Consider the following 25,915-nt stretch of genomic DNA (forward strand, 5'->3'; position numbering starts at 1 on the left):
ATTTCTTTAATTTTCCTTAAGAGCAACGCAGCGAAAAATAAATAGAATCGAGAATTTATTCTGGATTATATAGACAAATACCCAAACTGTCAAGAGATAAGTAAGTCGTGTGTAGACTGTAAAGTGTAGTTGGGTTGTAATCACACAAAAGGCAATCTCATTGTGTGAAAATTAAAGATTTTTTCGTTGCTGTCAACGTTGTAAAAGTAATTAGCTTTCCAGATACATTATTTACTTGGGCATCGTTATCTTTATTATACCAACAATTGCACTCTGGCTTTCTATATGTACATATTGTTGATATTCTGCTCTTGTATATCTTTCATAATTGTAGAAGGTTGTAGAGCAACTAGATATATTGTGTATATTATTTGATACTTCCCATATATCACATAAATAATTATAAAGTTACCTAGTTCCAATGGGACTTACTTTTGGAAACAAATCATGTGTGTCACATTTCTTAGTTATGATAACATTACTTTTGATTTTGTTATTATTATTTTATACTATTTTGAAATAATATTGTAGGCGAACTACTGTGTGATAAGCTTATTAATAATCTTCAGATATAAAATGTGAAAACGTGCAAAGAAAAGTGGTTTTTGTTTGTGGCCTTCATCTATATAATCGGCGTCAACAGATGAATCGGACTTCAGAATATTAAAAACTTCAATAGATATAGTGTAATTAATTTATTTTATAAATTATTTTATAATTTTTAATTGATTTTCTAAACATTTGTTTTATTAACGATTACAAATAATATTGGAACCAATTTTTATTTCAATTTTTTGTAAACAGCTATGTTTCTTTCTGCCCAACACCTTTATATTAATGACAAGAAAATCTTTCAATGTATAGCAATTATCAACTCTTTGTAGTACATTAAGGAATTAAAACCTTTCTATAAAATTAGATAATACATAAATTATAGAAGAATCGTTAAGAAATCATACCAGAGCTGAGATAAAACAAGCTTAGCTTTATCTATATTTTAGTTATTTGCTTAACAACCAAAAAAAAAGAAGAAGTATAGGCAAATTATTGCACGTTCCCAGGCAAATTATAAAATGGTAATATAAAACTCATTACGCAAAAAAAGAGAAGAGATGAGTTTAACTCTTATACTTATATATAAGTACAATAAGATCCAACGTCTTGGCAACGAGATGCGCTGAGAGCTGCAGCCAATCGGCAAGAAGTATCAGACTGAACTGAACAAGTTGGCAATTTGGAGATTTATTGCATTGATAAACTCAATTTACAATTGATGATCGTGTCACAATAAATGATTTTCCTGCGATCAAGTTATTATGTATAGTTCCTGGCAAAAATCCTCTGCGACGTCTGCGATCCCATCACAGAAACAAAAACTTATGTCGTTCGATAATGATGGATTCGCTGTGCTACCAGCTTGTTGGCAACTCTACACCGAACTTGCATAAATAGTTTTTTTTTTTTTTTTTGACTGGCGGCTGCTTCGTGATTCGTGGCCAGAGTTGGAGTTTGTGCAGGGTCAGAGTTCAGGCCCTGCGGTTTGATGTGCAGTTTTGTAAAATGCTCAATAAAAGATACATTTTTGTTGTTGCTGTTGTTGGCCTGGAATTGAGTAGCCATTAGCCAGGCATATTATGTCGCCGTGTCTGTCTTTTGATTTCAATATATTCGTATAGCCAACTAAGACAAGGATCCTACATCATTAGCACACGATTGTTTGATAATTTGCAAATGTTGGCCTGTCACTTTCAATTGCGACTTGTTTAACATTATTTTGCGATCATTTGTTTCATTTCGTTTCTCTAGAAATTTACTCATTGACATTCTCATTGGATGAGAGCGGCTGGTTCGATTTCAAGTTTGCTTGGATCTGAAATTGATGATGTGGTGAACACAAAATTGGTGCTATATATTTATAGGTTTGGTTAATAGATAAGATCTGATTTCGTGTATAAAATTCGAATTTCATGTTTTTTCAATTTTTTCCAATAAGTACTTATACGAAATGTTTTAATATCTATTCATTTACAAAGACTTTTAATAAATCAATTCCTATATAATTTATACGAGTGTTTGTTTAATTTATTTTAGAAAATTTATTCTAAGCTTAGTATATACATTTTCTAAAATAAATTTAAAATTAAAATCAAATTTATGTACATTATTTGTATGCAAATTTGGTTAATACCGAAATTCAACCTAGATTTCAGCCATTATTATCTATATTATATATGATTCATTCGGACTTTCAAGAATCTGGTTTATTTAAATTTAAAGCACACAAATGTGTGTCGTTTATAACAAGTTAATTAATCAAACTGTCTTCTTATCATTTAGCTTTGATCTTGACATTTTTCGGCCAGAATAAAACCCAAGCTCAGACATTTTTGGGTCTACGAAATTCGCAAATATAAAAAATGTTTGTCGTATGTTAAAAATGTGCCCACATACACACATAACGAATGAGGGCATTACTTTGTAAATACCAAAACCAGGAGGCACAACAATGGATGAACAAACGAAAAGACCTTTTGGTCGCTAAAAATTAATTAGATTAATTGCAGTTATTTGCAATTAGTTAAAGAAGCTGCTGAAAATTCAACTATAAAATCAACAAATTGCCACTGAGGCAGCTAGAAATCCACGAGTGGCTTCTTGCTGCTGTGGAAATGACGGCATGAATGGATGAATAATTGAAGGCAGTAGCAGAATAAACCAACGGTAGAGCGAATACAAATTCGTTGTTTTTATTGTTCTCATGCTGTGACTGAGGTCTGAACATGTTGACAGCAGGCGCGACAAACGATGCCGACTGCTGCTGCAGCTACTGCTGTTGCTGTGTGTAGTTGCAACGTTCCAGTGGCAGATACAAAGGCTATCTGCTAGATAGAGGCCAACATGTGCCGCTAGCAGCACACCGAAAATCGCACGTTTCTATGCAAATCTTTGTTGCTTTTCAATCATCTACACTGCGGCAGCTTCTCGCTACTATTATGTTTTATTTTTTATTTTTGGGGAATCTCCCTCTATTCGTCTCTCTCTCTCTCTCTCTCTCTCTGTTTCTCTGGGTCTGTAGGGTCTTTGGGGCCTGCAGGTAATAATTATCGCTTGCATTACGTATTTCGGCTGCTTCTCGCTTTTGTTTACGATGCCAGCGTTGCGCCTTATTTTTTTTCATTCGAGATTCTGTTTGGCAATCTAAGCTAAGCCGCTGGCACAGAAAATGGGTGTTAAAATTAACGGGACTTAAATGGTTTTTCAATTTTACAAAAGGCTTCGCTGTCTCGCATTCGATTGCAAGAGAAACAGAAGCCCTCATTCCATGTACTTTGATGGATAGTTTGAGGTTAAATATAGGTTAGTTTATGGCTCCTTAACTGCTATGGCGATGATTTGACACTTTGCTGTAAAATGGCAAAACGACCTTTTAAGGTTGTTGCCCAATGTGCACAAGCATCCAACTATCTGGCTCGCCTTTAAAGATATGCAGCTGCAATGCGCTCTGTTGTAAAATGAATTAATTGTGGCAATGAGTTTGCCTACAAATTGCCAAATAATTTTCTTATTATCTAGATAAACTCGGGTCTTCAATGTTGTGCTGCATTTTATGCACATATCCTTGAACTGTTATGAGTTGCTAAAATTCGCACTTAGAAATTAAAGAATTTAATGGTAGGAATTTTATTCTATCTCGCCTAGGCTTAAAGATACAACGAGATTAAATCTGAGCTCGTGATTGCCACGGGATTCTCAAACCACACCAACCTCCACTTAGGAAATATTTTGCAGTTATAACTCAGCACGCTTATAAACATAATTATGACTGAAATACTTAATAAAAAATTGTTAATTCCAAATATTAAAAGTTAAATGAATCAATCAATTATAATAAAAAATTCTTTTAAATTAAATATGATGTAAGTTGAGTGATCACAAGATACCCTGTTTCAGTCTACAGATATTAAAACTAAACTCCGAACTTATAGTTGAAGAATATTAACGATAGCTAATAGTAACTATACCATAATAATAAAAATAATATTAAAAAATTCTCAGCTACTTTATCAACGTGTATAGAAAATTCCCCCTATAAATCTGCAGTATTCATTAGAAAACAAATAAACATCATGAGATTAAATATATTATAATTATTCATAAATAATAAATTTAACGCCTAAAATTGTTATTTAATCTTTTAATAGGGATTTACATAGTCTTGTTAGAATCCTATTCTAATTAGAGCTCAAGTTATTGATTACAGGGTATTAAAAATGTTCAATTTCATTTGCATGAGCCAATTTACCGTCTATATACATAACTATACATATTTATTTATGCTTGATGGTGAAGAAGGAATATGAAATGCAGAACCGACTCGCTATTAAAATCACGTTAAGTTAAGCATGCACGGCAAGTTCGTTTCTGCAGTCTTTCGTTTTGGGTCTTGGCGGTGATTACCAGCATCGCTTCTGACGATTACCGGCGCTTTTAATAGAATCCAATGCGGATTCGTTCATGTAGCAGACAATCAGACGCTGCTGATGTCTGGAAGTAGATAGCAGCTACAAAAAAAATAAAAATTGAAAAAAAGATGAAAAAACTCGTGGGAATATTTGCGACTGCGATTATTTAAGCATTTCCTATAGCAAAATCATAATCGAAGGCGCAATGAATGCGGCGTGTAATGCTGCCATCTGCATCGCGTGGAGTTGGAGATTGAGATGGAGATGGAGGTGTAGTTGGAGAAGGAAGCGACAGAAGCTGTGCCCAAGAAGCGGCCGTCACAAAGCCGAAAACTCAAACAGTTTGTTATGCAACAGCGGCGCTTGTCAGGGCTTCGAGTCGCAGTCAAAATCACTGCGCCCATCATCTTCAAGAAGCTAGCAAATCATAATAAAAACTGTCCACTATCAACTCTTCAGCTGCCTCGCATCTCTTCTGTCTTTGGCCTGAACAACACTAAAATCAACATAAGTCATAAACTTGTCAATGACAGCGTTTCGAATCAATAATTTAGAAATTTGCCTTTACCCCGCACCTCGACAGCTGCTGAAGGGCCCCCACAAGCGTGCTCGCATTAATGATATGTCTGCCCGCTTCCCTTTCCCAGCAGCAATTAAATGAGTCATTCGAATGTTTTTGTTTTATAATGAAGCTATTAAATCTTGAGCTTACATTTTTTGATTTATATATTTTTATATTATTAATTAATAGGCCAACTCTGTCAATATACATAAAAAAAATGTATATTCGTTCAACATATATTAGATTTGTATGTGTAAAAAGAAATAGTTTCAAATATTTCTTTTTAATAAAAGAATATGATAAAATAAATATAAATAAAATATATTTTCTAAAGTAACATCAAACTACAATTATCGTATATTCTTTCTTTTAACATGCTTTATGCTTATTTTTAATCAGTACTTTTCTTAACCATTGGCTTCCTTTGACACACAGAGACGTTTACAGATATCTGTGAACAGTTAACAGCAATGTAACAGCTTAACGGCGCTCTGTTAACTGTCTTGCTGTCTTTAGCATCAACAGCTGATCGCTGGACCGGTCGCAAAGTCAACTGGATTTGTTTTGTATTTCTGGTTTTTTAGTTTTTGCTTTTTGATTTGACTTTGTTTTTGGCTGGTTAACAGAAAAATGTTGTTGTAGATGTCGAGGAAGATGCTCACTTGCTTCGGCGAAGATTTGCGGTAGCTTCGGCGACTTTGCCGACTGCTTTTCTTGGGTGACTTTGCTGGGAGTCGTTGTTTGTGCGTTTTCGCTGGAGAAGAGTGCGCCGAGTCGGAGTTGTAGTCGGGGGCCGAGTCGCAGCCGCTCAACTACTAAAGTTGGACGCCGCATTTGCCAATTGAAACATTCAAATGTGAATATCGTACGGGTGAAGACGTCTTCTGTGCGGCCTGGCATCACATTTTGTACTTTAATTCAAAAGATTTTTTATACAATTTTATTGTATCTCGAAACTGTTTTGTGCTTAAACAAAATTAATTGTGCATTGTTTCAAGTGTATTTTCATAAAGCGTCTTAGGCTTGGAACTTGGCTTGATATTATTTTTTAAAATAAAATACCTTATATACCAGACTTTGTGCAGAACAATAATACATTTTACAAATGTCGTGAAATGAGATTACTATGAATTTCTTTAACAAAGTCACTTCAAAATTTGTCCAAAATTGTTGTCAGATTTTGTAGAAAATTTTCAGAAATTTAAATAAAAGTTCCTGAGAATTCATGTTCTTCAAGTAAACTTTTCTGATTAACAGTTTTCTTAATTTTAAAATTGAAATTTCTGTTATTTTGATGGCATACACCACAACTTGAATTATTAAACTAATTACCATTGCTGATGATGTGTGGGTGCCACCGACATCATATTTGAAGAGACTTTGTTTTTTTCTTTCGCCTAACTACAACTTAATCGTAATATTTGTGCATTAGACAAACAAAACCTTAGTGAGACATATAAAAGTATAAAAAAAAAAAAACAACTAAAAAATCGAATAAAAAATGCAACATTAAAGCTAATATACAACGAGAGAGAAAAAACTACGAAAACAGCGGAAAACTCTATAATAATAAAGCAAAACATATTACTTCACTCACGAAACCGAAAGCAAAACCACTTTGCGGGCACAGGAAGAAGTTGCTGCCACAGTTTGTTGCCACAGAAAAAAAATATCCACGCACACACACATAAATCTGACATTGAGGCTGCTGCTGATGCTGCCGTCTAAAGGTAAGTGAATGCTCAGCAGCCTGGAATCTTGTCAGCTGTAACTTCTTAGCTGTCCATAAATGGCAAAAGTGCTCAGCCAACTGCTGCCTTTCACAAACGAACCTAGTTTTTTTATGGACTTTAATTTAGCATGTGATTTTAATAAGTGTTTTTCATAATTAACTTTGGGATTGAAGCGTGATTGCAGTGCTTTAATCAGCTTATTTCTGAGGCGCATAGTTCTTGCATAAGTTTTTCTTTACTCGTTATTAATTTCAAGGAATTATCTTTCAGAATTTACTCCGAATATGTCTTTTTGTGTTCGGCTTAAGAAATGCCTTGATTTAAATCATTTGAATTATTTTAATCAATCAAATCAATATCTTTGTGAATAGCCAACGCATGAAAAAATTATTTATGAATTTTGTATGTTTTAATATTAAGACAGTTTCTAGATCTAGGATTAGTTTAATATTATTAGGTTTTTTTATATTTGTATTTTGTTTTGTTTTTAGTTTTGTGTAAAAAATTGATATTGAGAAATGCGTTTTATTCATTTTGGGATACGAATTTGTTTCATTTTACTTATTATATCTTTTTATATTTTCGTTTAAATATTATTGCAAAATGTTTTTATTATTAATTGTTACATCTAATTAGTTAAAGATTCTTTTAAAAATTGCATTCTCATTGCATGGCGTGCTAATATTAGTTTAGGTTTTCTTTAAATTGTTTAATAATTAATTTTTGCAAAACTGAGAAATCTTCCATTTGTCCTTAAATATATTTGATTGTTAATATTAATTGCAATTTTATCCTATATATAAAATGCAAATTCATAAAATCTTAATCAGTTAATAATCATACGCAAAGTCATAGCAATTAAATGTCAACGACCTCAGCAGCAGCTGCAGTCGTTTCTTCTTTTTGCCTAAATTAGCTGGGTGTAATTAACGAATATACTAAATATTTAAATTGTTCTAACAAGATATTCAAAAACTCTGCTTATGTTTTTAGCAAGTGGACTGTCTGATTAATAAATCAACAGATATGTTTTTTAGCATAGATGCATAGATAGAGAAAAATTAGACAGCCTTAAAAGTGATGGCATACATTTCAATAATAATTATTATTTTTTTTTTTTTGGCTCTACCAGTTTTTAATTGTATATTTGTTTTTGCTCTACCGCATAAATTTGCCATTGCCGAATTGGCCACAGCTGAATTTTTTAGCATTGTTAGTAAATCATCTTAGATAAAGTACCAGCAGTTCAAGGATGTACAGCAGTCGCAGCCGGGGCAGCAGTGGCTCAGAATGGGCTGCTTGGGGCACTTGGGGCAGCTGCAAATGCTTGGGTAAGATAATTTTTTGTATTACAGCGCCTAAAATTACAGCCGAGGCGACAGCACAGACACAGAAAGTACTTGTGCAGGAATTAGGAAATGCTGCTTAAATGTCAAGAGTTGCTACAGATTTTTCCAGCCTTGTGGCGCAAATGAACAAAAGAAAAGCGCCAAGTTGCCGCAGACATTGCTTAGCCATAGCCAAGGAAAAGACAAATTTAGGCCAAATGTGTGACTTAACATCTTTCACATCACACACAAGCCTACACACACACACAGTTGTCCACCCGCACCAAGCGAAGGTGTTTTAGTTATTTTGTTTTATGTGGCAGAGGGTTAAAGTTGAGCTGGCAGAAAGAAATAAAGCTAGGGGGAATCAAAGAGAAAAAAAAAGAAAACACCAAACTGGCTGCTTTAAGTGTAAGCAAATGCTGTATACAATATAATTTTGCCCGCCAGTTGTTGTGTTGTTGTTGCTGTTGCAGATGGCCAGATAAAAGTTCAAAATGCGAATGTTGTTGCCTGCCTGGTTCGGTTTGAGTACGACTTGGTCTGCTTTGCTCATTAACGTTCGCCAGCAAAGAAATGGCAAATAAATTTAAAAGTCATTCAAGCAACAATGCCCAAAAGCAGACCTACGCCCCATACACATTCCCCCCAGCCACCCTGTCTACGCTCGTATTCACAAACGGTTACAACTTTGTTGTCTTATACTTTAGTTGCTGTTGCTGTTGTTGTTGTTGTTGCTGCTGCTGTGCTGGTATTCCATTCAAGTGTTGATGCGTTAACTGGCGCTGCGTGCACATCGCTGAAAAGCCAATGAGCCGCATCTGTTGCCGACAGTCGACGGCAGAGGGTACGATCAAGTAAAAGTAACCTAATCTATCTTGTTTTCCCCACCTCCTAGACATCTAACCTTACGTTTGCTGTTGGCATTTTTTTCTTTAGTACCCATCTTTAGTGATTAATGAAGTGTGTAAATAATGTACATGTTTTCTGCTTTTGATGCTGCCTCAAGATTACAACATATTCTAAGCATCAGGTTTGTTTATGTTTTTGTTTTGCTCCCCCTAACATAACGCATGTTGTTGTTGTTGTTATCGCATTGTGTTGTTGGTGTTGCTATTCTTGAAGTGCGCAACATGTTTGCTTTGTCTTGGGCGCTTAGCTACATTACAAGTTATGAAAACACTAGGAAATACAAAAGACTTTGACAACGAACTTGCCCAGGCGCAAAAAAACACTCTTAAACAACACATCAACGTGAGTTTTTTCTTTCTATTTATTTTTTGTCATTTGGTCAAATGTCAGCTACGCTTCAAGTGTAATAAATAAATCGTTTGTCAACTTTTTTGGCGGCAAAACGAAAGACTTAGGCAACGAACTTGAACTTTTGTCTGCCGTTTTTGTTTTGTTTGTTTTTTCTTCTTTTTCGCCGATGTTTATGAACTTTAAGTCAACCCAACTGTAACTGTTTATGTCTAAAGTATTATTGCCACATCAAGTTACAGCTTCCCACCGTACATAGCATGCGTAAAAAGTTGTATTACACCACGATTTTAAATATGATCATTATGTGTGCATTTAACAACCAAATGCCAAGTTCTTAAATTACAGCATGCAACATGATTGCAGAAAAAAAATAAGGAAAAAACCAGCATGTTAAAAAAGCCACGTGCGTTGCAAATTGCGTAGAAACAACTTTAACTATAAATGCTGACCGCTTTGTATATGGCAGCCCAGCGCTTAATATACGGGCAGCAGCGGCATGCGGCTAAATGTCAGAGCATAATGCTGACCTCCATGCGCTGACAGGCCACACTTTGCGTCATGCCATTTTAGAGTTAACATTGAATGGCATTTGCTTTGGCCAACTTCAAGTCTTAGATTGAACCAACGTGTTTGAAGAGCAGCAGCCAATTGATTATTAGAAATTGGAGCATCTTTTTTTCTGGTAAATATATTTTATGCACAACTATAACTCAGTGTCAGGAAATTCTTTATATAAATAGTTTTTGATTAAGACCCGCATGACGAATCGTTTTGGCTGTGATGCAAGATGCTAAAATATATAAATATGTTATTTTTCAAATTTTATAAACTTAATTATCGGCTTTAATATGCCAATATGCTTGATATTTATTCTAGCAAACAAGTTTGATGCTTAAAAGTCTATAAACTTATCAGATTTGTTTTGTTAAAAAATTCACTTTGCAGTTAGTGTTAACAAAAGAGCACAGAACTTGTTTTGAAGAGAGCTATATTACGCCTCGTCAGGATTTATATTGGGCTAATGACATCACTTAACCAAAAGGATGCTGTGAGACTGGCTCTTATTCGAATGATTCATTAATATTATGTTTATGTTAATAGTATACTTAGCTGATGTCTCAACAGTAGGTGGCTTCAAATTATGCAACTTAATTTGATCATAAACTAACCTCTTGTTTAAGTTGTCGCTTAATTTTATGCTCCACACATCTTCATGTGTATGGTTTATGGAGGCTCAAAACAAAGTCTGTTGGCCAACTTTAAGTTCCGTATACTTCTTCTCAGGCTGACTGCAATAGCGAACTGTCATTGCCACGTTTCCACAAGTACTTTAAAAGTAGCTGCCAAAGATACGTCTATTAGGCAACTACTTAAGTAGGCATCATAGACTTCTACTTCGCTGCTTTAAGCCAATTAGAAACGCCTCACCCTGTGAATCATAAATCAAAAGCACCTATAATTCCTCATATATATATATATATATATATATATATATAGATATATATATATTACGTACATATATTTTTGATATGGTCGGGTAGGTCATTTTGATTATGTGCTTCAGGCACAATAAAAAGCGTGAAGGCAACGAAGAGACTAGAGCTCTTAACAGTCATAATCGAGGCACTTTGATGTTTTCGACAACTTGTTGGCTTTGTCATCGTTCGATAGTAGCACAAAGAACCAAAAAACACGGCAAAGAATAACAGCTTCTAAGACGGAGTGTCCGCCACAGTCAAGTTCGTTGCCTAAGTCTCTTGTTGTTGCTTCTTTTTATTTGGAATTTGGAAAGGTGCACAAAAGCCGATAAATTATTCATTTAATTATTAATGTATAATCGCAGGGTTTTAATTTTTGTTTACTTGCATTTGCATATTAAAAGAAAGGTTAAATAAATGAATAATTATAAGAGTCAGCATTTTATGCAACAGGAATTAAATTAAACTTTCATTATGATAAAAGTATACAGAAGAAGTTTTCGAAAATACAATTTCTTGTGCTGTCAAATTTAAAATATTTATTTTGCACTGCTTAACTTTCTCCATTGTCTACATTTATTGTTATTGTTATTATTTATTTTTTGCTTGTTATTATTATTATTATCCTTTTTATTATTATTATTATTATAATTATAATTATAATTATTCTTATTATTATTATTATTATTTGTTTTTTTTTTTTTGCCATTTCCGCTTTTATTACATTTTCCTCTACTAACCCAGACTAAAATTGCACAAACAAAAACGAGCGTTAAAATCATAACAAAATGAATATCAAAACTGACTTTCGTTTGCGTAGCAAAACCCCAAAAAAAAAAGAAAAAAAGAAAAGATAAAGGCAACAACAGTGTCGGCAACAAGAAACAATTACTCCAAACAATAAGCGACTAATTCGCATCTTCAGTTGAGATGTTGGCGGGGAATGAGCAATGCAGATTGAAACAGTATCTGTGTATGTACTTGTGTGTGTATGTGTGTGTGAGCAGAAAGTGTATAGAGATGAGTGCGAGTAATCATAAAAAGGCCATCACTATGAGGAAAAGTGCGCTGGTGTTGTATAAATTAGAGGAAAGCTGCAAAGGCAAAGAAAATTGTGAGCCATTGTTGTTGGTTAATTAACAACTACAGCAGCAGCAGCAACAACAACAACAACAACAACAACAGCCACAGCTGATTATTTAACCAAGTGACATAAATCAGCAGTTGGGCTGAGCATGCAATACTGACCCATATTTTGTGGGTGGTTCATAAATCAGATATCGAGCTTAAAGAAAATAACCGAAGGAATCGAAATGCAATGCAAGACTTGCCACCGGTTTTTTTTTGATACAGATTGTGGCAACTCCCGAGCAGACAAACTGGAGGCAGAACAACACCAATTACCTATTAATTGTTGTAGTCGGCTTTGTTATTGTTGTTTTCGTTGTTGCTGTTGTTTTTGTTTTCGTTGTTGTTTTTGGCGTTCGACTGCTGCAATTGTTGGCGGCATGGCAGGCACCGCCTTTGCTTGTCATAAATTGCAGCGCTGCTGTTTTCGCTTGCCGGCAATTGCCTCATAACAATTGAAACTGTGGCGCTGCAACTGCGACTTTTGTTTGTTTTCGATGGCGGCATTGCGAACTTATTTATATTCCTTTCAGTTTTAACATTTCTTTTTATTTTCAAGTGTTTTGAAATTGCTAAAAGTAATTTTTTAAAGCATTCAATTGCATTTTTAATAAATATTTACTTTTATTTTTCCTGGCCATCACATCAATCCACCTGCCTAACGGAAGTTTAAGAATATTAATATTTCAATGCTGACATTAAAATTTAATACTCTTTTTTTAATATATTTGCACATATATATTTTGTATAAATCTTTATAGCCAACTATAACTAAATTTATATGTTGCGGAAAGCTTGAACGCTTGTCTGTGGTCGAAGATTAATTGCTACATGATAGATTTAAGGCATATTTTAATGTTGGAATAAAATATTCCACCCGAAATAACACATACGACTTGAACTTTTTTATAAAAACAGGTTCGTTTCCACAGTCTTTTGTATACAGCTCGCTGTTTGGGCCATTTGATTTAAGTCTTATTTTTTTTTCAATTGCTTTTGCTTTATGTTCTTTGTCGTTGTATTAAAATTTACAATATATATACCTTAAATTATGTGCAATTTTATAACTTCTCAATTTAAATTCAAATGATTTGTGCGATAATTGAACTCATATATGTTACTTGAATAATGATATAGGTTATTCTGAATTCTTCAGTCTTTGTATTATATCCAGTTAATAAACTTATAATAGCAGCTCTAAAATTTTAATAGTCCGGAGAAAACAATTTTTAAACAATTGCCCAGAAAAAAAATAGTGTATGTTATAATTAAATTCAAAAAGTCAAAAAGCCCTCAAAAATAAACAAATACGTAATAAAGATGAACTATAGATAATTGGCGGCTACAATTTTCAACATCCCATAAAGTGGGCGATTGTTGGCCAGCGGAACGAGCCCACAGCAGGGGGCGGTCAATTAGCGCCCTTCGGCGGGCGGTCCATTGCCGTGGGGCCAGTGTTTGCATGAATAATTGCTTCGGCGGCAGAGTGTACCACGAAACAAGGAAAAATCTAAAGCGTTAAGTGCTTCGGCTTGCTTTACAAAACTCAACCGAGTTCCAATTAGCCACTGCGCATATATATTATACGTATACGATGGGCGGCGCTGTGGGCGGTCCTGGTAGGGGGCAAGTGTGAAACATGCAGACAGGCATGCTGGCACGACGCGTCGAACTGTCTGCCGGGCAGCCAGTTTTTGCACCGAACACAATTTGCAAATGAGCAGCGGGCAAAAAAACAGAGCTGCGGAAATGCACAAGAATTTTTGTGCAAAAAAAGCACACAAAACACAAAAACATACCGAAATCGTATCACAAGCAGAACACACCGAAAAAAAAGCTGCTGGCCAAAACCAAGACCAAAAAAAAAATCTCTTGCATATGACCTCAAAATCTATTAGCACGTCGAACTCTGGCGGCTATGAAATGCAATCGCAGCCGCCGCCCCCCTAGGGCATTTTTTCTGGTCCAATTTTTTGGTCGACTACAAACATTAATGTCCAAAAAACTGTGAAGTTGCCCCAAAGCCAAACAACATCACCAGCAGCAGCAGCAACATCAGCATTAGCAGCAACAACAACAGCTACAACACTTACATCAGTTGAGCATCTGAGCGTCTGTCTGAGCATCTGAATCTGTGGCACGTAGGTCAACGCATCAGCAATCGCAGCGACTACATCGTCTGGCTGAGCAGCAGCCAGCTCCGTCCGCTTGTCCAGCTGTCTATCTAGTTGCCTATCTGGCGGCCTTTAGCTACATCTTCGTTATACAAGACAAAAAATTGTTTAAGTTTTGTTATTGCAAAATTTACATGGTTTTTTGTTTGACGCATATTCACACCTGACTGTGTATGTTGTTTGTGCTTTGCCGAACTCTTGGGCGCCTTAACATTATACTTAAATACACGTTAAGAGTGCTTAAATTATTTTGAAATTTTCTAAAATACAAATATTTTTAAATGAATACATTATATTCTTATTTGTTTTCAAGGAAGTTTCTAAACCCCATTTTTATTTTATTTATAAATTATTATTATTATGTTCAACTTTTAAAGTATTTTTGGTTTTGATATCAAATAAATTAAAAATGTTTATTGATCTTTAATAAACAACTTTTCATTCTGAGAAATTAAAGGATATTTCAAAGGGTTCAAGAACCCCCATTAAATAAATTTATTTTTGCATAAGTTTATAAGATCAGTAAAGCAATATTTTAAAATAATTTTGAAATACGTTTACGCAGTAATTTAAGGTTTTGTATAATGCTGCGCTCGCCAGTTTTTATTTTTATTTTGGAAAGGCTTAAGCATTTGTAAATTGCACCCCAACTAATCAAAATGTGGTTGTTGTTTTTTGGGCTAATCATTCACCCGTTATCTGTGCGCTTGATTTACCGTATTTGGCATTTAGCTGTTAATAACACAACGATATAAACAACAATTTAACCCGATTCACAGGCCTTACAACATCTGACGTTAAATTATTCAACTTAATTATATTTAAAAATTATGCAAATACTTAAACGCACAAATGATTTAGCAGCTAAACGTTCAGATAGAAGACACAACGAGTTGAAAAATGACAAACTGCGTCACAATTGTGCAGGGGTTCCATCGACCAAATGAAGTAAGCATATAATTGCTCAGCTCTTGATTCTTCTCTTTTTATTAAGAAAAGCGAAAACAAAAAGCAAAAACAAAATGAGTAGAGTAAATACAATGGTAATTTTGTGACTTTCAAAAAAGTTGTAGTTGTTGCAGTTGCCTGTGAAACGTAGCGCAAGTTGAGTTGTTGGCGCGATTTATGCTTTTTTAATAACGTTTTTCACACAATTAATTTTAAAGCGCGGGTAGTAAAAAAAAAACAAAAAATTAATTTTAATTGTTTAGCATATAAATTTGCATTGTTTTTAGCAGCAAATGTTGCGATTGATAACTAATTGTGAAAATTAACAAAGTTGCCTATTCGATAGTGTTAAAACAAAAGACAGAAGACACGAACTTGAACTTGCCAAACTGCAACGCAGCGTTTAATTTATAAATGTGATCTATCGCTGGCACAGCTGCCTCTTCCCGACTTATAGACAACATTTTAAGTTACACACCATAAGCCAAAAAAAAAAAAAAAAATGACCAGCTGCATCGCGACGCTCCCACATCAAGTTTTAACATTATCTTTCGCTTTTTTTGGCGTTTTTCTCTGGCGATTGCACTGAAGATGCGGCAATTTTATGCAATTTTCGCAACAGGAATTGTCAGCAATTCCCTGTCCGCCCCTCTGGCTGCCGTTTCATAATGCAGTGAATGCAGTAGGTGCACATTTCGCATGCCATTCGATAAAGGTGAAATTTTTGCTTGGCATATTCAGACACAATGCAAAAAATATATGCAACAACAAATTGGAATGAAAACAATTTATCTTTTTGGTACCCTAACGGGCGGTTATTATATTATTGTCATAAGATGTACATGACATTTATGAGAACATAAATTAAGTAGATCAGGATAAAGAGTTGAGTCGACATGGTATGACTGCCTCCTAGTGATGGGATATGAAGTTATTTATTTAGTAAAGGGCAACACGTAAGATGAAGTCGTTTGGATCGGATCAACATATAATATAGCTATAAAAGATTATTTAATTTTTTTTTTTAATTATATGTTAACCAGAATTTATTTATTTTGAATGGAATTGTATTCATAATATAATATAACTGCAAGGGTATTAAATCTTCGACCCATCTGCCGATAAGAGTTCCTCTTCTTGCTTTGTTTTGGCCGCACACAAAGACGCTGCTAAAGGTTCGCTTGAATAAACAACATGCGGCGCGGCGAGACGAGATAAAAATGGCAAAACAAATAAATCAAAACTACAAATAACACGTATACGACACGTTGCACGTTGCGAGCCCAAGACAAAAGTAAGCAAAATATTTTGACTAGGCATGGCACTGCCTCAGTTTCAATTTCAGTTGGTGTTTGTGCTAAATGTGTGTGTATGTTTGAATGTTTGTGTGTGCTGCATGCAGTTTCAACACTTGCGCAGACAACAACAAATGCTTCCTTCATGTCAGCGAGGCAACCGTAAAGGTTAAGCGGCAACTTGACAAAAAGGTTAAAACGATTTAACAGACATTTGGCAGCGCTAGCTGAAAGCTAGACGACGCGCAGATTGGACGATACATGCAGCGAACACCCGCAATGCGTCCTGGACAGCAGCACCTTTCAGTGTCTATGTGTGTGTGTGTGTGTGCTTGAAGGCGGAACAAATTTTGTTTGATTGTCGCGGCCCTTGTCTAGCCGAATGCAAGAGCCTGGCCGGTGTTGCTTTATTATTATTTTTATGGCTGCTGCAAACACCTGTTGCCCTGGCCCGTGTTGACAGTTTTTTTTCGCTCTCTTGCCGCTTGTTTTGCTGCTGTTGTTGTTAACTGATAATGATTCAGCAGCAGCAGCAGCCGCTTCAGCATCTCAGCAGTTGCAACTTCCTTATTTGTCATTGTAGTCTTTGGATATTTCGCTTTTTACCTGCTGCTCTTTTATCTCTTTTCACTTTCGTTGAGGCACTCTGCCATGTGAATGGCCAGGTATATCCCATTTATCATTTTTCGTCTCTCTTTTGAAGATGATTGCATTGAATTTCTTGTTTTGCCAGTGCGTTCGAAATTGTGTAAACATTTTGCTGGCAAGTGTAGCTAATTAATAAATGTTTTTGAATGACTCTCAAAATTGATTTAATAAAAAGCACACAACTTGGGCTTAGTCTAAAATAAAAGTAAAATTAGAGATTTACTAATTTTGTACAGCAAATATTTATTGAATTTCAAAAAGAATTGAAGACAAGCTTGCTTATTTTTAGTTTCACATAATTCATATTTACAGCAAAATCGACATTTGAACTTTGATTTATCTAAATTATTTTATAAAAATAATCAAAAAAATGAATTCATTAATTATAAATTGCTTAAGCTCTGATTTATTTAGGAGAATACCTCAAAATTTCAATTTACAATTGTATTTAGACTCCAATAACTTAAACGAAATGCAACCCAATCTTCGGAAGAAAAATTAAATACTTGGCCACAAACGATTGCAATCAATTTCAATTCGCTGTTGCCGATAAATGAACCTTGGCAATGACAAAAACTCTTGCAGGTAATTGCAAATTGAAAAACGTGCATTTTGGCTAAAACGATTTGCAGCAATCAATTTAAATATGTGGAAGAAGCATGCAACGCTTGAACTTTAAATAATAAAATTGTGAATTTTTTCATTGGCGCATTAAAAACGTTTTATCAAATTTTCAAAGCCAGCTGTTTCTTGAGTATTTTTGTATTATGTAATTTGTGCATTTGATGAAATGCAGAAAAAATATAATTAAATTTAGATGTGAGAACGGCAAATCTAAACAAGAACCCGAAATCCAAGGCAGGCAACTAATTTAAATACAAAGAAGCACCTAACAGACAATGCATACAAAAAAAAAATACGTTTTCGCAAAACCGCACCCGCGAGCTTCTAGAGGGGCACCACACTACACTTAATGTTAAATTGAAATTGATGTGCACATAAATAGTATATTTCGATATATTTGTTGTTCAATTTGCATTGTTATTGAAAAGTAAAGAGAATTAAATATTTGGCAGAAAAAACTAGAAGCTTAGAAATAGATTTAGCTGCGAAAATTGTTTAATTGAATGCATAGAGTGTTACTAGGCAAGCCGGTTGCCTGCTCGCTTCTCGCTCCTCCATTTTATATTGTTTGCAGTTGTGCAAATTAAAACAATTATATGAAATTATGCAAAGTACGCAGCAGCAGCAGCATCAGCAGCAGCAGCAACCGTAGCCGCAACAACAACAAAAACAGCTGCATAAATGAGCTGACGGAAGTGACAACGATGCCAAAGTGAATGTCTGCAGCGATTGACTGACTGAATGACTTTGTGACTGACTGACTTAGTGACTGACTAACTTACCAAGCGCCTGGTACAGCTGCCGCGCAGCTCTGCTTATTTACTTTTGCCATGCGCCCAGGCTTAAGCACATTTTATTACACATACGCCCTGTAGGCGCCTTTGTTGGCCTTATCCATTATTAAATATCCAGATAAGGCTTACATAGGTATGTGTAGCTTATTGACTGCTTGATTGATAAATTGACCGTTTACCGCTTCGCACAGCGACATGTAGTCATTTGCAGGCCTGAAATCAACCTTTGGCATATTTTATTACACATACGCCCTGTGGCGCCTTTAAGCGCCGCATGTATCCAGCTAAGGCAGCTACAATTGTCTACGTAAAACTGACTTACTGTTTAATTTGGTAGCTGTCTGAGTGCCTTACACAGTATCACTTATATGACCCTTTACTTTATCACACGTACGCCCTGTGGCGCCATTGGCTGCCTGTCGCATCATTTGCGCTTTATCTCCATAGCTATTTATGTGTATATTCATTTGTATTTATCTATTCATCTCAGACAAACTCTACCTATCTATAACTTGTCTATGGTGTGTATGCAATTGCATTATGTAATCAATTTCCAGCGACTTTGTGTCCATGCTGCGCGTACGCTCGCACAATTATACATTTTTTGTCTTTGTAGTATTTTTTTTTTTGGGAGTTCGTACAATTTTCATTATCTAATATGCCAGCGTGCATTCGTTGTCTAGTATGTGACTTTATTTGTTATTTTATTTTTGTGGCATCCCACGAGCTGTAGCAATAAATATTCATAATTTTGTTAACAAGCCAGCAACAAATTTTAATCTTAATTTTTTGCTGTTGTTTATTTTTAGGCATTTCAGTACATAAAATGCGGCGTACACAAATACATTTGCTGTGCTGTGGTAAGTTAATTATTTATAAGAAATTAATTTAAAAATAAAAGTTTAAAAGTATACAAAGTTGTTGTTACATTATTATACCCAGAACCCATTAAAAATGGGTATAAGGGTATATTGTATTTGTGCAAAATCCAAATGTATGTTACAGGCAGAAGGAAGCATTTCAGACCCCATAAAGTATATATATTCTTGATCAGCATTAATAGCCGAGTCGATCTAGCCATGTCCGTCTGTCTGTCTGTCCGTCTGTCCGTCCGTCCGTATGTATGAACTTAAGGATCTCAGAACATATAAGAGCTAGAGACTTAAAATTTTAGATGTAGGTGCTCCCAGTCCCGCGCAGATCGATCGAAGATGTTTCCGATATTCGATAACTTACTCCGTTTCCAAGGAATCTCTAAAAATCGATATCGATATCCTGTTTTTTGGGCAATTTTGGTAAATAATAAGAGCTAGAGTCACCAAACTTTACATATAGCTTCTAAAATAGAATATATATATATATATATATATATATTTGATGTTGGAAGAAGAGGGTTCAGGGTATCCCCTAGTCGGGAGCTCCCGACTAGAACCTCTTACTTGTTATTATTGTGCTCTTGTTTATCTTCAACTGCCAAACATATATGCACAAATAGGCAAATGCAGGTGTGAATATAAGAGGTAGATGATATAAGTGATATATTTAGTATATGATACGCAAATAAGTGTCAAAAGCATATATTGCAGTCGATTTTAATTCTCTTGAAGAAACCAATATAATTTTATGAAATAAACACGCTTTTGTTTTTCGACAATAACCCAACGCATCTTATACTTAATATATATTATATATATCAAATACCATATATATGATTTTGTATATCATTTAACAGCCATAAGATGTAGGTCATCTTTCATACTCACACAATATAACGGTTAATCAGAGCTGTCTCATTATAATTGTGAAAGTCCGTTTCTGTTTTAGATCTCCTTGAGGGGCTGTCAACACAATCTTTGTTTATTCAATTTTCTGGCAGAATGCAAATTATTTATTTTTAAATTTATTGCGCCTTTCAATTCGTTGTCACAACTTTGTGTTAAAAGAGAAGTGTAAGTAAATACAAAAGACGACGCCCACATTTTGCAACAATCCTTGACCTTGTCAACGCAGCGCAGATTCCCACAATCCATTAACGCTAACGGCACATTTAAGCCAGGCTAAAACCAAAGCTCGACGCGTGACGCGTGACGCATGCGTAGGCAGCAAATCGGCGGAAAAAAGCATCATAAAAAAGACGCATAAAAGAGGCGGATTGCGTGTCTTTGTTTGATGTTGTATGCGTGCGACAAATAAAAAAAAAAAACGTGAAGACCTGGGTTAAAGACATGCGTTTGGGCTGAGCTGTTAATTAACGTACAGCTATCCCAGGTGAATGCCTGGGAAATACCCAAAGAAAATGCCACACTTAAACGCTCATTAGCCGCTGACCCAGACCCAAATGTCGGGACGCAGACAAAGATATTGCTGCTTAACTAACCGTCTGAAATCAACAATAAATGCCGAAAATAATATGTAAGCTATTGGACAATGCAAATATTTGTGTAATTGGCAAGTGTGCGACGCTTCATCACGCCTGCTCGACACTGTCCACATGGCGTATGCTTAATGTTTGCTCATTCGCCTCGCGTTTTATTTCTTCTTTTTGGGGCGTTTCAATCAACGTGCACAAATTATAGGCAATTGTTTAATTATCTGTGGCAGCAACACCCTCGATAAAGCACACGCTGCCATCTTCGGTTACTTCGGTTATTCATGGACAATTGAATAATGATTCATATAATTACGACGATTATGCAGCAATCGAACCTTGAATCTTGCGGTTACGTTTTTGGTGGTGTCGTCTTCAATTCCAGCCGTTGATCCATCAGCCACATCTGTTACTTTACCCTCTGCCACATACATTTAATTGTTTGTATGCTTTGAAAATTTAATTATTGCATTTGCTGGCCTAAGGTCAGTAACTCGCCACAACATCGTTATCGCCATCGCCATCGCAGTCACAGTCACGTTCACAGTGACAGTCACTGTCACACTTTTTGTGTAATTCGGCAATGAATATACAAAAGTCAAGGTTGCTTCAGTGTTCAGCAATCGGGAAGTTAATATTATATCATATTAAATCAAATTTATCAAAATTTCAAGACATAGCTCGGATAATAAATGGCTTGAAACTGCAATTAGTTATATTTAGATTCGTTGAATAGACAGCTTGATATTAGTTGAATCTTGAAGTAAATGAATAGCTAAGCTATTACTAACGGTACATGATGCTCTTTTGTTCCTTGATGTAATTCATTTCACTTTTATTATTTTTAAGATGGTACTTAACATTTTAAATGTTATTCATACATGTTTCTTTTACTCGTTCTCAGCGCTCCTCCTGGTGGCATATTTAAGCCAAGCCAGTGCAGAAACCAAGGTAAGAGATTTTAAAGCTTAAGTCCAAGCTGAATCCTTATAAACTTACTTCACTGTTTGCAGCTCCGCACGCCGGCCCGCATTCTGGCTAAGCAGACAGGCGCCACACAGTTTGAGGAGGAACGCTATGAGACACACACGAACTGTAATGAGCACAAGCATCATCTGAAGAAGCGAGCCTCCGACGAGGATGTGGACTATGAGGTTTATCAGGGCGTAGTAGGACGACCGGGCATTGATTTTCCCATCTATCCGCGCATACCAAAGACCACGTTCAGTTGTCGCTCCTACGGCAACGGCTACTTTGCAGATATGGAAACGGATTGTCAGGTGGGTGTGCAGCGGAAGATGGGTGTCAAAAGGCAGTTAATTTTTTCTGTTCCTGCAGGTCTTTCACATTTGCGAGGAAGGTCGCAAAATCTCGTTCCTCTGTCCCAATGGTACCATATTCCAGCAGAGCGAACTCACCTGCGACTGGTGGTTCAAGGTCAATTGCCTCGGCTCCTCGGGCTACTACGCTGAAAGCGCTGAGATCCTCAACAAGCAGCGCGTGCACCGCGTTCGCCCCTCGGTGCCAGTGCAGGGCTTCAATATTGTGGGCGGCGGCTTGAATATCAAGCCCAAGGTGACACCTGCTGTGGGTCAGGGGCGTGCGAGCACACGTGCGGGCAGCAAATCCGATAGGCGCATCGATTCCACGGAGGATCTGCATGCCTCGCTGGAGAGCGTTGACTTCGATGATGTCTCTGGGGAGAAGCAGCGCAAGGTGCTGCCCAGCATTGATAACAACAACAATGAACATGAGACGCAAATCGCAGCCGAGAGCTCATCCTTTGTCAGTGGTGCGAACAAGAGACGCAACAACAACAACAGCAATGGCAATAGCAATTCCAATCCCAACAGCAATGATGATGCAACCATATTGAAGCCTACACGCAGTCGCAGCAGTAGCAGCTCCTCACAGGAGCGCAGCACAAAGGTGCGCGGTGAGTCCAGAGAGCGTGCGCGCAACGGACAACGTGGACAGCAGCGGTATAAGGAGCTAGACAGCGAGGAGCAACAGAGCAAGGAGAAGAACAGGGATAAGCTAAAGGATAAACCCGAGTTCTACGAGACACACTCGATCCGCCCCGTGCAGCACACTACGCCCTATTACACACCCAGCAGCTACTCAACGGTGCGCCGCCTGGAGCCCAGCAAATCGACGCCCTACTACACTCCCACTGTGCCCAGCGTACCGAAATCCAAGTCCACCGAGGGTAAGCTGAATTACATTAAAGGCGTCCATTCCGCAACCACGCCCAATCCGAATCGCTTTGGCAGCGCTGGCATCTCAAGTCTATTCCTGGAATCCTCTCAGGCGCCCAAGAGCGCCAAGCCCACGGCCAGCGCGAGCCTGGAGCTGGACAGCACATATAGGCCTGTGATCATAGGCATGCGCCATCATTATGATGTGGCCGGCTCTGGGGAGCTGAAGCGTCTCGCGCTGAGCATCAACTCGAATACGGAGCAGGCGGCAAAAAAGAGCGAAAGCAATCGTGTAATCGTGCCCACAACACCAGCGCCGACAGCGACGAGCAGTGGACCCACCTATTTGCCCAAAGTAGGTGCCGTTGTGCCCAGATCCAATGCAGAGGCAGCTGGGGGTGAATCGCTGCTGTTTGCACCGAATCCCGTAAATGAGGAGTCCGTTTATCGCAATGTGCAGGATATGCTGAAGACTGTAAGTCTTCTGAAGGATCAATTCGAAGATGTCGAGTTAAATGCACAGCCTGCATCAAATGCACGCGCTGGCCTAGAAATACCGCCCTCATCCGGCCCAGATGCGCTCGTCTCGCTGGCCAAGTACTTTGCCCAGGAGCACAATGAGTCAAGCAATGCTCTGCTCAAGCCGGTGAAGAGTGTGGTGCATACCAAGCTCTCCGCGAAGCCGCCGGCACCGGCACCCTTATTGCCAACGGTGAAGCCATCGGATACGACAGCCACACTGACCACTTCCGAGACACCTCCCAGCATTAGCGAGCAGGCGGACGATATCAAGCAAAGTCTGCTCAGCGCAAAGACCGTGCAGAAATATAGCAATCTCTTTGGCCTAAAGGTAGCCAAGGGTCGTGGCTCAGCTGAGGGTCAGGCTGATATTAGCACAGGCCTGCTCTCTGCCCAGCTGAATGAGACGCAGCTGCCGGCCAAGTCAGCGGACTACCAGCCCTTTCCACAAATTGGCAGCACGGGCTCAACAATAGGCGCACTGGCAGAGAAGCCGGAGTCGCGCAAAATAGCGCAAATATTCTCAAACGCTTTGACCAGCTATCTGGACAACCCCGGCAGCTTTCGGGCAGAGCTAGCGGCGCGTGCGCGACCCACCGAGCCGCCAAACTTCAAGCCAGTGACGACAACAGATTCCACCTTATTCAGCGACGGCACGGCCAAGTATTATCTGCCCACGAAGCCCTCGCCGGATGTGACCACGCCGCAAAACATTGCGTTCGAAATCAATCACAAGTTCGACTCAACGCCAGCTCCGGAGTACTCCACCACCACAGAGCTGTACGAGCTGAGCACCAGCAGAGCACACGATTCGGAGCTGGAGCTGTCAGGGGAGCTGTCGCCGGCCAGTCTCGATTCCGGCGAAGGAGATGAGTCTCTGCAACAGCAGCAGACGCAGTCGTTTGTCAAATCACGCAACGATTTGCTGCAGGATGCACGTCCTCAAAAGCTCATCACAACGCACAAGCCCACCGAAAATCCGTGGGCGCTGAAATCTCAAACGGATTTCCTCGATCCGCTGACCATCAACGATGCTTTAATGAAGGAGCAGCGCACAACGACCACAACGACAACAACAACCAGCACGTCCACGCCATTTACTTATTCGCCCAGATCGCTGGGCGGTAGCACGACAGGCGCACAGACGACCACGAGCACGCCAGCGCACTATGAGTGGGATGATATATTCCGGAGCTATGATATACCACGAGATGCGCTTCCCTCGAGCACCGGTCTGCAGCGCATAGCCAATAAGCTGTTCGGCGGACTCAACGAGCAGGAAGCGCTGCATTTGCGCAATGTCATGGCCAAGGCAGAGCACGATCGCCAGGTGCTAAGCCTGTTACTGCTGCTTATCCAAACCTGTGATGATAGCAATGGCAAGGCACTGGAACGCTCCCGCAAGCATCTGTTAAATGCGCTCATCGACATCGACAGCAAGTTGCCCGGCAAAAACGTAGCCAGGCAGCAGCTGGCAACGACTACGACGCGTGTGCCCGTAACCACATTCCGGCGCACCGGTAATGCGGATTACTATACGAGCACCACGGCACCCGGCTATACGACCAGCACTGAGCAGCCGCTCTCGACCAGCACCAGCACGGCGCCGGGCAGCTATGAGGAGACCACAAAATTCGAGATACGTGTCGAGGATGTGGACGATGCTGACTTGGCCGCAACAACGCCAGCGACGGCGCCAGCGCCAGCGCACACAGAGATCCATTCGGATCGTCGTGCCCTGGAGCTGCTAAAGTCATTATATTCGCTGGCATCGAAGTTTAGCAGCAGGCGATAGAGTTGCCAATGCCAACGGTTGCCGATTCCTAATGGCAGTGTGGCCAGCGCTGCGAAAGTGTGCGAGTAAATGCTTAACTTTTAGTCAACTCTCTATGCCCCCCGGCGCCCACGAACCGTCCAATACCCTCCACTCACTTGGCTTGCAAACTGAGTATTTTAGCTTAAATTTGATATTAAACATATATATTGTATACCCTGTTCTATTGACAGTTCTTCTTTTTCGCAACTAGTTTGTAAATATGTAAAAGTTTGAAAACGAAATACTCGTAGAAAATACTCGAATATCACAATACTCTAACTTTACATTATATCGAGTTGTATTTAATTAGTTTCTTTTAGTTTTAACTACAAATTACGAGTATTTTCCACCTTTTTCCAATTAATTCTGTACAATCCATATGCCCATATATACATATGTTGTCTTTATGTCTTGCTCTGTTTTGTAAATATTTATTTAACGTTAATAAAGTACATATACAAATAAATAAAAACAAAAAAATATTAACACGTCTTGAGTTATTTGAATAATTTCATACTATAGACAATCAAAAAGGAAACTTAATAAAAAAATGTTAGTAGCTAAGAAACAAGTGTG

General features: G+C 37.9%; 1 protein-coding gene across 3 annotated transcripts; it reads left to right on the forward strand.

The window, feature by feature from the left end:
* The first annotated feature begins 5,790 nt into the window (after window positions 1–5,790).
* On the forward strand, window positions 5,791–25,786 carry thw (thawb). 3 transcript variants are annotated; one of them, XM_032433895.2, is made up of 6 exons: window positions 5,791–5,933; window positions 6,458–6,755; window positions 19,248–19,298; window positions 21,711–21,757; window positions 21,820–22,086; window positions 22,145–25,786. In XM_032433895.2, the coding sequence occupies exons 2-6, from the start codon at window positions 6,740–6,742 to the stop codon at window positions 25,316–25,318; spliced, it is 3,555 nt and encodes a 1,184-aa protein (XP_032289786.2). In that variant the 5' UTR covers window positions 5,791–5,933; window positions 6,458–6,739; the 3' UTR covers window positions 25,319–25,786. The 3 variants fall into 3 exon arrangements, with proteins under 3 accessions (XP_032289786.2, XP_070063267.1, XP_070063268.1); XM_070207166.1 differs by having other exon boundaries at window positions 5,818–5,911; XM_070207167.1 differs by having other exon boundaries at window positions 5,823–5,881.
* Window positions 25,787–25,915: the final 129 nt, after the last annotated feature.

Source organism: Drosophila virilis, chromosome 2 (genome assembly GCF_030788295.1).
Source record: "Drosophila virilis strain 15010-1051.87 chromosome 2, Dvir_AGI_RSII-ME, whole genome shotgun sequence".
In the NCBI taxonomy this organism is placed as follows: Eukaryota; Metazoa; Arthropoda; class Insecta; order Diptera; family Drosophilidae; genus Drosophila; species Drosophila virilis.